Source organism: Hemitrygon akajei, chromosome 3 (genome assembly GCF_048418815.1).
Source record: "Hemitrygon akajei chromosome 3, sHemAka1.3, whole genome shotgun sequence".
Taxonomy (NCBI): Eukaryota; Metazoa; Chordata; class Chondrichthyes; order Myliobatiformes; family Dasyatidae; genus Hemitrygon; species Hemitrygon akajei.
The window spans coordinates 73,957,521-73,970,139 of record NC_133126.1 but is presented as its reverse complement, the minus strand read 5'-3'; the positions used below and the strand labels follow the sequence as shown (position 1 = coordinate 73,970,139).

The window sequence follows — 12,619 nt, the reverse complement described above, 5'->3', positions numbered from 1 at the left end:
TTTCATCCTTAAGTATGAGCACTACATTTCTGCCTATCCTTCTGTGTTACCTGATATCCTTGGAGATTTAATTCCCAATCCTCTCCACCCTGCACCACGGTTCTGTAATGGCCACCAAATCATACCCCTTTATACTGATTTGTGCTGCAAGTTCACTGACCTTGTTACAAGTACTGTGGGCATTCAGATAAAGTGCCCTTACACTCATTGTGCTTTAAAATCTACATCTTTGTCTCTTATGCACTTGACTTTTCTGCATTCCACCCTTACTTTTAGCTCTTTTAGCTTTTTCTTTTACTTTATCTATTCACACTTTTCACTCTTTACTTTATCCATACTTCTTCAATCTGTTGAACCCACCCCCCTGCTACTTAGTTTGAAGCCCTAACCACAACCCTAGTTATGCGATTTGCCAGGATCCAGGTCCCATCACGGTTCAGGTGGAGCCCATCCCCAATGGATGAGCTCCCTCCTTCCCCAGTACTTGTGCCAGTTTCCCATGAATTCAAACCCACTTCTCTCACACCAATTCTTGAGCCAAGCACTTAACTCTTTAATCTTCTTAACTCTGTGCCAATTTGCACATAGCTCAGGTAGTAATCCAGATATTATCACCTTTTTGGTTTTGCTTTTTAATTTGGTCCCTAGCTGCTCAAATTCCCTTAGCAGAACCTCTTTCCTTGTTCTACCTATGTTGTTGATACCCACATGGACCACGACAAATGGATCTTTCCACTCCTACTGCAAATTCCTCTGCAGGTCAGATAAGATGACATTTTTCTGTATGAAATTCTTAAAAAATGTGTTATGGCCACCCTTGCCTTGCTGTTCCCTTCTTCGTTTTTAGTTAAAGTACCTCATGGTAATTGATCTTTTCAACCCAATAAGCCTGTGCTGCCCAATTATACCCATGTGACCAATTAACGTCCTCATATGTACGTCTTTGGTACGTGCAAAGGAATCACAGCACCCAGAGGAAACCCAGTGGTCACGGGGGCAGCATACAAACAGACAGAAGTGTAACTGAACCCGGTTTACTGGCACTTAAGAGCGTTTACACTAACCTCTACACTACTGTACCGCTCTTCCTTCTCTGGGTTTCTACTGAGATCTGAATCCAATATCCAACGGTCCTTAATTGGGTTGTTTACATAATGAGTTAGAAATAAGTCTTGCATATTATTAGAGTTGCTTTTTTCCTGGCCAATTAATAATATTTACAATGCTAATGTAGTTGAAATTTCCCTATTACTGATCATTTCTTTAATTTATATGCATATTGTGCTTGCTGGGCTGAAGGTCTGGCTCTGAGCTGTATGACTATATTTCACTAGTTTAGTAGTTTTTTAATAGACTTGCTTTCACATTGAACAATCCTGTGTGAACTCTGGTTTTACAACTTTAGTTGTCCTAAGTGCTTCCTGTTTCTCCATTTTCCTGTTCTGTTCAGCCCATCAATTGCTCCTCAATACAATGGACGTCATGTGCAGCTCTCTCCTCTCCTCACCACAGCTTCATTTGTAATGTTACATAACAACAGAACTATTATCTTTGAGTGGTCCAATGAAATGTCTGTAATTTGATCATTGGTAAAGTTTTTAAAGTATTGACATTTAAAATCAGTTTGTGGGTTTGCCAAGTTCTGTATCTTCCAACGGTTCTACAAGGCAAACTGCTCTGCATTCATAGCTTCTTGTATGCTTCAAGGATGTTATTCCTTGCAGCATTTGTGACTCACTATGCAACTTCAATTCTTCATCTTGTTCTTGATCTTAAATTTAATCAAAGAAAAATATTTCTCATTGTGAGTTAGCAGAGGCTTGTTCAGTCTCACTGCCTTCCTCACTTACATAATCAATATTTCCCGAAACGCTTAAAACAAAATGTATATTCCATGTGGATACAATGAATTAAAAGAGGAGAATTCATTGAAAAAGAATGCAGACTTTTGCCCTTTGTCAGATTTCAAATGAAGCACAAGTGTCAAAACAAAGGCAATTTATTCAACTTCAGTTTGTTCACTTCACCTTGCCCATAGTTCTTTCCCTCCCCATCCACCCCAAATTCCTCTTCCTACCTGACCAGTGTGTTCAGTTTCATCCTTATTAATGAGGTACATCATGAAGAACCTGAAAGAAAATAAAAATGTTTTTAATTCCAGTCAGTTTGCACAAACTGTAGCCCATAGCTTCTTTGTGCTCATGACATGGTGCAGAGTATTTATTTACATGGCGTGGAAATAAGCCCTTTGGTCCACCTCATCCATACACCCTTTCTTTCTTGATGACATCTGGCTGTAGCTGGGCATTCAGAACAGCACACAACACTCCCAGTGCAGTCTCACAGCAATAATGTGACATCAGCTCTTGTATGCATTGCCCTCTTCACTACTTTCAAATAATTACATAGCTCTCCCGTGCTTTTCCTTTTCTACAACCACTCTCCAGGACCCTAGTATTTTCTGTTTTAAGTTCTGTCCTGGTTTGACTTCCCAAAATGCAACATTTCACCCTTGTCCAAGTTAAATTTCATCTGTTCCTTGACCCATTACTATCAACCTTAATGTTCTCTGTAAGCTTACTATGTCATCAACATTCTCATCCAAATCATTAACTTAGATTATGAATGGGGGGGGGGGGGTGTCCAGCATGGGTCCCTGTGGCCCACCACTAATCATAGGCTGCTAATCTACACCCTTCAACACCACACTCTACTTCCTGTCATCATGCCAGTTGTGTCTAGTTGCCCAAATCCCATATGCTCTAATCTTCTGGACCAGCCTACCACGACAAACCTTATCAAAGGCCTTGCTAATGACAAAGTCCATATTAGCAACAACTAACACCCTGCCCTTGTTAGTCTTCGGTCATTTCTTCAAAAAGATTCATTCAAATTCTGAGAAACAATTTCCCATATACAAAGCTATGCTGACTATCCTTAATCAGTCTTTGTCTTTCCAAATGCTGTCAGACCCTGCCCCTCAGAATCCTTTGCAGTAAGTTTCCCACTACTGATGTTAAACACACCGGCCAGTATGATTTGGTGTTGCTCAATTCATGGGGTGGAGCTTGGCTACTTGTATTGAAAAGATATGTCAGTTACATGGTTTTAAAATGCAGGTTCAAAGAGATAAAAATGAAGAAAGTTGCATCTCAGAAAAGTAACATCTCAACAGGTCAAATGGCCTCCTTTTAAATCAATACCAGTGCTGTTCAAGAGCAATATATGCAGTTCACTTCTTTCATCGTCTTGGAGGTTCTTTAAGATATTTACTCAGCTCCCTTTTGTATCTGTTTCCACTACTCCCTCTGGCTGGAGCCTCCTTATTAACCGTTCAGTTTTTGTTGAAAAGCAGTTTGATGGCCTTTAGTAGCAAACACAAAATGCTAGAAGAACTCAACAAGACAGACAGTATCTATGAAGGGTCTCACCCCCAAACTTTGACTATTTATTCTCCATAGATACTGCCTGACTTGCCGAGTTCCTCAAGCATTTTGTGTGTGTCGCTTAAGATTTCCAGCATCCGCGGAAGCTGTTGTGCTATATTTCTGCCTTTACCTGCAGTGAGCTGTTAAATTGCATAAAAAGCAGTCCCTTGGGATCAGATACTTAGAGCTGAATTTAAATCAAGGAGGTAAAAAAAGAATTGATATAACCATGGTGACTGTATGGGTGAGATCAAGCACAATCTGGCAATATGAATTTAATATTTGAAATAACAGTATTGTATCTGCTAGAACTTGACCAACAATTGAAAAAAATTACAATGCTTGGTGCTTTAATACATTGTGAACGTATGGCGTGCAATGGGATGATGATGCATTTCTGCCCTGATTGGCACTGAGCACTTTTTATGTGCATCACTTTGCTAGCAAGAGCAGTGAAATGGCCACAATTGTCATGCTAATCTCTCTCATTTGCCTATTTATTTTGAAACCCATCTCTATTGACACTAATAATGTCTGTTGTTTGCCAGGCAGCTACTTTCCTTGCAATAGCCAGTTCTCCATTTCTGTTTTGATGTTAACAGCACTCAAAAGTGCACAAATATGAAATGTCCTAAATTGATGTGGCAGCTCATTTATAGCATTAATTTCAGAAGTCAAACTCAGTTCATACAGAAAAACGCAGATCAAAGCTTCTGATAGCTGTGACTTGGAATCAGACTAAATATATTTTCAACAGTAATTTATCAGAGCATGCCATTGTCTCCCCACTTTAGGCTGATCATCCCAACTTTACACAATGTCAGTAATGAGTAGTTCCCTTCACTATATATCCTCATTGACTCAACCCTGGAAAATCTGGACAGCGCAGGTATTTACATCAGAATGCTCTTCATCGACCACACCTCAACATTCAATACCCATCACCCCCTCAAATCTAATCAATAAGCTACAAGACATTGGTCTGATTACCTCCTTGTGCAATTGGATCCTGGATCACTTACAGACTCCAGTCAGTTCAGATTAGCAGCAACATCTCCATGATCTCTATCAGCACGGGTGCACCACAAAGCTCTGTGCTTAGCCCCCTGCTCTACTTGCTTTACACTTATGACTGTGTGGCTGAGCACAACTCCAAAGCTGTATTCAGGTTTGCTGTCATAGGCTGATTAAAAGGTGGCGATGAATCAGCAAATAGGAAGGAGATTGAAAATCTGGCTGAGTGGTGTCATAACAATAACCACTTCCTTAATGTCAGCAAAACCGAGGAGCTGATTATTGATCTCAGGAGGACACCGGATGTCCATGAACCAGTCCTCATCGGATGATCAGGGGTGGAGAGGGTTAGCAAATTTAAAGCTATTATCTTAGGTGCTATTATTTCTGAGGACCAGTCCTGGTCCCAGCATGTAAATGCAATTATGAAGAAAGCACAGCAGTGCCTTGACTTCCTTAGGAGTTTGCAGAGATTTGGCATGACATCTAAAGCTTTGACAAACTTCTATGGATGTATGGTGGAGAGTATATTGACTGGCATCACAGCCAGATATGGAAACACCAATGTGAACTTACTTGTACAAGAAGCAGTGTATACAGCCCAGTCTACGACGGGCAAAACCCTCCCCACCATTGAACACATCTACATGAAATGTGTTGCAGGAAAGCAGCATCCGTCTTCTGGGTCCCCACCACCCAGGACATGATCCCTTCTCATTTTTGCCATCAGAAAGGTGGTACAAGAGCATCAGGACTCACCACCACCACCAGGTTCAGCAATAGGTACTACCCCTCAACACATCAGGCTCTTGGACAAAAGTGGATAACTTCACTCAACTTCACTTGCCCCCTTATTGAAATGTGCTCACAACCAATGGACTCACTTTCCAGACTCTTCATCTCATGTTCTCGATATTTATTGCTTAATTATTTATTATTATTTCTTCATTTTGTATTTGCACAGTGTGTTGTCTTCTGCACTGTGGTTAAATGCCTTAGTTGGGGAGTATTTCATTGATTCTGTTATGGTTATTATTCTATAGATTCTGTATGCCTACAAGAAACTGAATCTTAGGGTTGTATATGGTGACATATATGTACTTAAATAATAAAAATTACTTTGGAGACTTTTGTATTTATGTGGTCTTTATTCTACTGATTTTTTTCTGAAAAACTCATATCATAGAAAGACTCCATTCCTGACATACAAAGACATTTATGAAATTATTTTTACTTAGTTTCAATTTATTTTAATAATCACTAGAAAGAATGATATGACGGCAGATCCATAAAAAAAAACTATGCTGTCTTTTTTCCCTCATAGCCAAACATTCAGTTGAGTGGCTTAAACTGAATTTATACAATCACTATGACTATTTTATTTAGATTGTATAAAATATTCAAGTTCATATCCTGTTTTTGGAGCCAGGTGGGGGTGAACAACAACCAAAAAAATACTAGATGATTTAGTTTGGGACTGCAAGCAAAACCCATCAAAATTTGGGCCATTATTCCCCAAGCAGTTATTTATTTAGTTCTCTTTAAATAGTTTATACTTCAAACTTGAATTATTGGATTCCTTCTGACAGATTTCCCTTCCTCAGAGGAAGACTGGCTATCTCTCCTTCATGTGACTTTGTTATCTTTACAAAAATGTTTAATATAGCATTCATACTCACAGGTAGTTTGCAAGGTTGTGCTCTTGCAAAGTATGTATCTCAAAACCATGCGGTGTTGTGTCAAAGTAGTCATTTCCAATCCCGCAAATAAAGCATTTGGTCTAGGACAGAATGAAAAAGCAATCATTGATTCAAGTTATTATTGACAATTATTGTCTTATCTCCTTTACATCATTATTAATGTGTACCATTTCTTCACTTTCTGAGGATTTTTTTTACTTCTTGGTTAATAGCATGTTTGTATAATTAACCCAGAATTAATCTTGGCCTCTGGTACTGTTTGGTTGTGCATTCTTACAGTTTCCTTCACCTGCTCTGGTTTTCTTCCACATCCCAAAGGCTTGGTGGTTGGTCAGTTAACACTCTTACTTTAATTTACCTTGAGTAAACGATAAATTAATCATAGGAGAAGTGCAGAGATTTGTTGAGAGACAATAGGTACAGGGAAATGAGAGAAGGAAATAAACATCACCTAATGTCAGAAAGCAATTGGAGTATTAATTGTAGCGTACACACCTCCATGTCTTCTCGCACTTGCTCCTGTTGGTCTCTCAGCTCCCCAAAAGCATCAATAATCAAACCTAATCACAGAAAGTGATAGCATAAGCAATTTACTAGTTGTTTATGGATTACATGGCACTAATACCATACACTCATTCAAATCCAGATCTACGTGTTCCTGAGAAGAGGCAACACTTCGTCATCAAAACCAAATGAAATTTGACTTATCTTTAATAGACGTTGTCTGATACCAAGTGTTTTGCTCAAAGCACAGAATTAACTGTCACCATTAATTGAGATAATATGATCTTCATTAATATGTTGGTCATATTTTGATAGGCACAATCTGTACAAAATCTCTTTGTAATTTCAGCCTCAATGATGGGTCTTGATCCAAAATTTTGACTGATTATAATACTTCTGTCTAAAGGTGCTGCCTGACCTACTCCAGCATTTTGTGTTGCTCCAGATTTCCAGAACCTGCAGTCGCTCTTGTACCTTTGTAATTTAGAAACCTTTGAACTGGTACACTCTTTATATCAACTAACAGGAAATCCCAGTCTTTTCCAGAGGGAAGAGCAAAGCCCAATCATCCCACCCCATCCCCCATTTCTGCTGTCATTTTCACATATATTTTTGAACTATTCTCAGTGTTCCTGTTCCCTTTACGACAAGTAGACCAGCACCGCCAAAGGAGTCCAAGTGTACTCTGGGAATGCTACATTATATGCTGGATATTTAAAAATAAGGAACCATGGAAGAAACTTGATGCAACTCTGTGCAAAGGTGAAGAGTGAATAAAACTAGTCAGACAACTCTTCCATGAAGTGATTATTGAAAACAAATTCTTTCTCAAGTTTTCCTTGTAATAAGAAAACATACCCTGAATAATAGCTAGTAGGATGACAATGACAAAGAAGAAGAATGTGATGTCAAAGATGATTCGGTACATTTCAGAAGGATCACCAGCAGGGTCTTCAATTTCATCGCCAATGCCACCTCCAGCTCTTACACCCACATACATGTGGAACAAATAGCACTGAAATGAAAAAAAAACATTGCCATAATCTTGTAGGTGTTTGTCTGCATTGTCAAAGACTTAAATGTGTTGTAAAGGTAGGGAGCATTGAATTAAGTCAGAATGGCAAAAAGTGAGTCATTCTTTGAATCAGTGCTGCAGTTTCAAGGTCCATTAAATATTCTCTTGCTTGCTTTACCATTCCTGGGTTGAATATGTGGAAGTCAGCTAGTGTTCTTACTTTATGAGATATGAACATGTGTTTGAATATCCCCATGTGAGTAATTCATAGTTTGCAGATGATCACAGAGATGGAAGATAATGCAAGGTTGCTAGGAGATGTTGAATTATATCCCATCTAAAACTCCATTTATTCCATATGGAAATGGAGGGAGAGGAAATTGAAAATATATAATTAATGATACTCAAGTGCTAAGAAAAGAGAATGATAGCTAAATAATGTATGATACTGAAAGTGGATGGTGCAATAGTGGCATCAGAAACAAAACAAAATTTTACATGATTTGGAATAGCCTCTGGACAATAAATGGTTACATAGAGGATAGGATGCATAAGACTTTTACACAAAACTGTAGTAATTTAATGTATTGCATTGTACCACTGCCAAAAAAAAAACATTTCATGACATATATGAGTGATGATAAGCATGATTCTGATATAGGTCTCTATTATGGACTGAGAGTGGGAAAGGGGATAGGGAGAAGGGAATGATGGTTGGAAAGAGGGGAGAAAGCAGGAAGCACCAGAGGGACATTCTGTAATGATTAATAAACCAATTGTTGGAAATCAAATAACCTTGCCTGGTGTCTCAAGGGTGGGTGTGTCTACACCCGCACCACCTTCTGCCCCCAGCACTCTTCCTCTGCCACCCGTCACCTGTCCCACACCCCTCACCCAGCACTGCACCCTCACTATTCCCAACATCCTTTGCTCCTGTCAGACTTACAAACTCATTCCCCTCCACGTTGACAAAGACAGTACTGCACAAAAGTCTTAGGCACGCTTGCTGTATATACAGTATGTGCCTAAGATTTTTGCACAGTACTGTATGTAATTATATTTATTATAACTCAGGAACAAATTGGTGACTATTTGAAGCAAACTTATATAATGTGAATTCTGCCTTACTGAAAGTACATTAAGCTGATCTAAGGATCAAAACTGAGTGAGATATTGTTGTGGTGTTCAGTTAAATTACCCACTTTACTTTTCTTGGCTTTGCATGATTCTGAAAATGCATTTCTACAGCAATTTCAGCACAATTATGCCAAAAAGTGAGCTCTCACTGATAATTGCAGGATATCCACTTGCACTCACAATTCCCAAGGTAAAAAAGCAACTGCACAAATTTGTGGCAAGGCCTGAGCTAGGAGCAGACTCAGCCAGGTGTAAGCAAAGATACGGTACATGTGCCTTCAATCCCACTTTTTCACGACATTCTAAGCATTACCACTATTAAAATGATAATAAAGTTCATTACTATCCCAGAGATCAGAAATATAACTGTATCAGCAACATAAATATACAACTCTAACAGCAGGTCAGTTCTGCACTTCCTAACACTTTACCAACATCTACATGTCACATCAGGAGTGTCTTGGAAAACTCATGTCTGGACGAGTATACTTTTCAATAGCACACAGAAAGCTTGAAACATCATGTTAAACAGAGTTCCCACGTTGACACACTCTCATTATCTACACAGCATGGGTACATTCTAAAGCACTGACAAAATCCACTGCAGCAGCTCACCAAGACAGAGCTAACAGTGAGTTACAACCCCCTAGCCTGTACGGCAAAAAGTGCTACTTGGGTCATAAAGAGTCAACCCTTTCTCATCACTCATTCAAAATCTGGAAACTGCCAACTGCAGAATAGCCGTAGTGACAGTACCTTCCCTTTGTGAATAGAAGGGAAGGTGTATAATTATGCAAAATAAAGGTGGTGGTATTTATATTAAATTCCTACCGTCATCATGTCATCACACTTCATATCTGGTTCATCTTCATCTTCGCTTTTGTTGTAGAATTTGCGGAAGAAGTTGAAAGCAACCACTGTGTAGAGATACACGACAACTGCCAGGAGACCAACAGTCAGCACAAGCTACATGAAGGAAATGAAAACAGTTTTAATATAGTGCAATGCCAAATAAAGAGTCCTGACCTTTTAAATGCTGTCCAGGTACTATACAAACCAAAGGAAAATGCACTAATTGATGAGCCAGAATAAGGTCTATATTACAAATGCAAGTTAAATAGCTGTTCACAAAGGTGGTGGAGGAATGATGGAAGAAACTGGGAACAATAGATGGAAGTGACAAAGGTCTGAAGAAGACAGACTCCGATAGGAGAGGACATGTAACTCAGAAATTGCAGTTAGTATCTTATTTACACTCTTTATAAAACCAGCGAGGGTACAAGTAATCTTGTTAAATTTACCGACACTTGGGTAAATTTAATTCATCAGAAATAACTTTTGATATTAACCTTAGCAGCTACCTTCAAGTCAGACGGGTAGGATGTAGAAAGATTGATTTTCCTGAATGTTTCAGCTGTAATCAGGCCTGCTTGATTTTGATATGTGAGTATCAAGCCGCACCCGGTGCCTCTTTCAGAGTCAGGATCTGAATACCTCTTGTTCTGGTTTTAATAATGTGGCAGTTGGAATTCCTCCAGCACATGTATTTTTATTGCTATTTTGCAGCTGAGAAATGGTCACCACACCACCAGATTCTTACCCCTGTTCAGACTTGAAATAAGATGATCTAATGTGGTCATAACAAATTAAGTAAAACTATGGAAAGGATAAGTTAAATCTCTTCAATCATGCAATTCTCTCTAGCGATTACTGGAGGTCAAGAAGATTGCAAATAGTCCAGCACTTCTGAATGAAGGGAAGTGTGATAAATCTGGCAGGTACTTTTCTCAGGCCTGTCAGTACAGATTTGTTGAAAGCAAATTGTGCCTGATACATTGATCGAGTGATCAATTGAGCAGGGTAATAGGCAGAGTGGAGGATTGTGCTGTTGATACCGCACCATTCAATTAACAGAAGACATTTTGATGAAACCCTTATTTAAAGGCATTAGGAAAATTTAAACTCCGGGAAGTAAAACCACCTCCGAAGCCTGTATACAAAACTGACTAAATGAAAATGCAGGTAGTAGTGATATGATAAGAAGCTTTTAAAACTGGAGGAAAACAAAGAAGACTTACAGCATCTGTGGAAACAGTTAATGCTCTGATGAAGGACTTCAATCTGAAAAAATAACTGTTTCTCTCTCCACAGATGTTGCCTGATCTGCTGAGTTTCCAGCATTTTTGTCTTTAAATAAGCACCACTGTCTCCCAGGCTGAAAATTGAGTCTTGCACTTCATGGTACATATTAATGATAGGTTGCATTACATATACAAGGCATAATTTCAAAATTTTTAGTATTTAGCAAGAGCACCAAAGTTGACAATGAGAAATGCAACAACACACCTCAGGAATGTAGACATACAAGTAAATTTAGAAAGTGAAATAATAATAGACAAAATACTAAATATTACTTTACAATCGTCAGGAAAAACAAAAAGAGCAATATAAATTCAATTTTTTTTGAGTGAGTGCAGTATATTAGCGAGAAGGTAGGGATGTCAGGACAAGTGGCTTGGGTTTTCGATGAGTTGTTCACAGGATATGGACATCAACTGCAATGCCAGTAATTATCAGTTATCCATTAACTTAAAAGGGTGGTGGAAGTAGATTCTGTGATCAAAAAACATAGTCACTGGAAAGCGAAATACTTTCAGAGCTACAGTAAGATGCCTAGTGACCTGGCATAAGCACAATGATTCAAATGGATTCCCCCCAGGTTCCCATTTTCTTTATTTTTGAGGATGCAATCATATTTTGGTAAACTTAAGTTTTGTTTTAGGAAACTTTGTTCACAGAAAGAACAATGAAAATATGAATGAAAGTTTCAGTTAATTAAGCATGGAAGACCAATAATTTACCGGAACGTTAGATGTGATTGGTGTGAGACCAGCATCTCTACAAATCAATGCACTAAAATGGGCCAAATACCTCTATCATCTTTTGAACCTTCTTAAATATAAATCAATTAGACAGCTGGACGATTACAAATAGTATAACACTTGTAAAAAAAACTGGAGGAATAAACCAACAAGCATATGTCAATAAATCTAGAATTGATAGTAGATTCAACACAGCTGAAGTTAAGTCATGTTTGACAAACTGGATTTTATTCAAAGTCTATAATCCTATTTACAATAATAATATGAAAAACAAAACATTTGGATCTACTTTTTCAAGCTATTACTAATCTCACATAAATCTTAACAATAATTTTTCAGATTATTCAAGATTAAAAATTCTAAGACATTAATCTTGGCTTTTGTTGTTTTATAATTCTCACCTGTTTCCCATTGTGTGTTACAGATGACAATATCGTACGCAGTGTCTTAAAACCCATAGCAATATCTAGCAAGTGGGCAGCAAAGAAGAAGTTGTTGTAGTGGCCCAAAATGGACATGGTTGTGTACCAAGCTAGATACAAAAATGACTGCAAATAAAAATTATAATAGAGAATTTTCATTACAAGTCCTTAGGAAACAGTTATTACATTCGAAATAATGTATTTAATTTGAAGCAGAAAATCTCTTGGAACTAAGACAAAAGCCATTTAAAGAAATCATTATGTCATTGATGTGATATTGTTTTAAAACCTTTAGTTTACTGTTAATTTATTAGTTTTCTGGGTAATAGTTGTAATATCTTGTCAAATGTATTGACAACCAAATGTCACATCCAGAATGGTAAGCATTTTGTCCAAGTCACTACAATGCTGTAAACTATAGCTGAAATAAAACAGCAGCATTAGCTGTGTTTTTCGGGCAGATGTCTAGCTTGAGAACCACAGTTCGAGAATTATGAGATACAAGAGCTAAATTGTT

The 12,619-nt window shown here is 38.1% G+C and overlaps 1 protein-coding gene across 1 annotated transcript in view; it reads right to left on the bottom strand.

The window, feature by feature from the left end:
• The window catches only part of ryr3 (ryanodine receptor 3), a 374,648-nt gene that overhangs the window by 7,073 nt on the left and 354,956 nt on the right, over window positions 1-12,619 (bottom strand). The window contains 6 exon segments of the mRNA XM_073040132.1: window positions 2,078-2,129; window positions 6,122-6,222; window positions 6,638-6,702; window positions 7,505-7,661; window positions 9,630-9,764; window positions 12,082-12,228. Of these exon segments, the coding sequence (XP_072896233.1) occupies window positions 2,078-2,129; window positions 6,122-6,222; window positions 6,638-6,702; window positions 7,505-7,661; window positions 9,630-9,764; window positions 12,082-12,228 (657 nt within the window).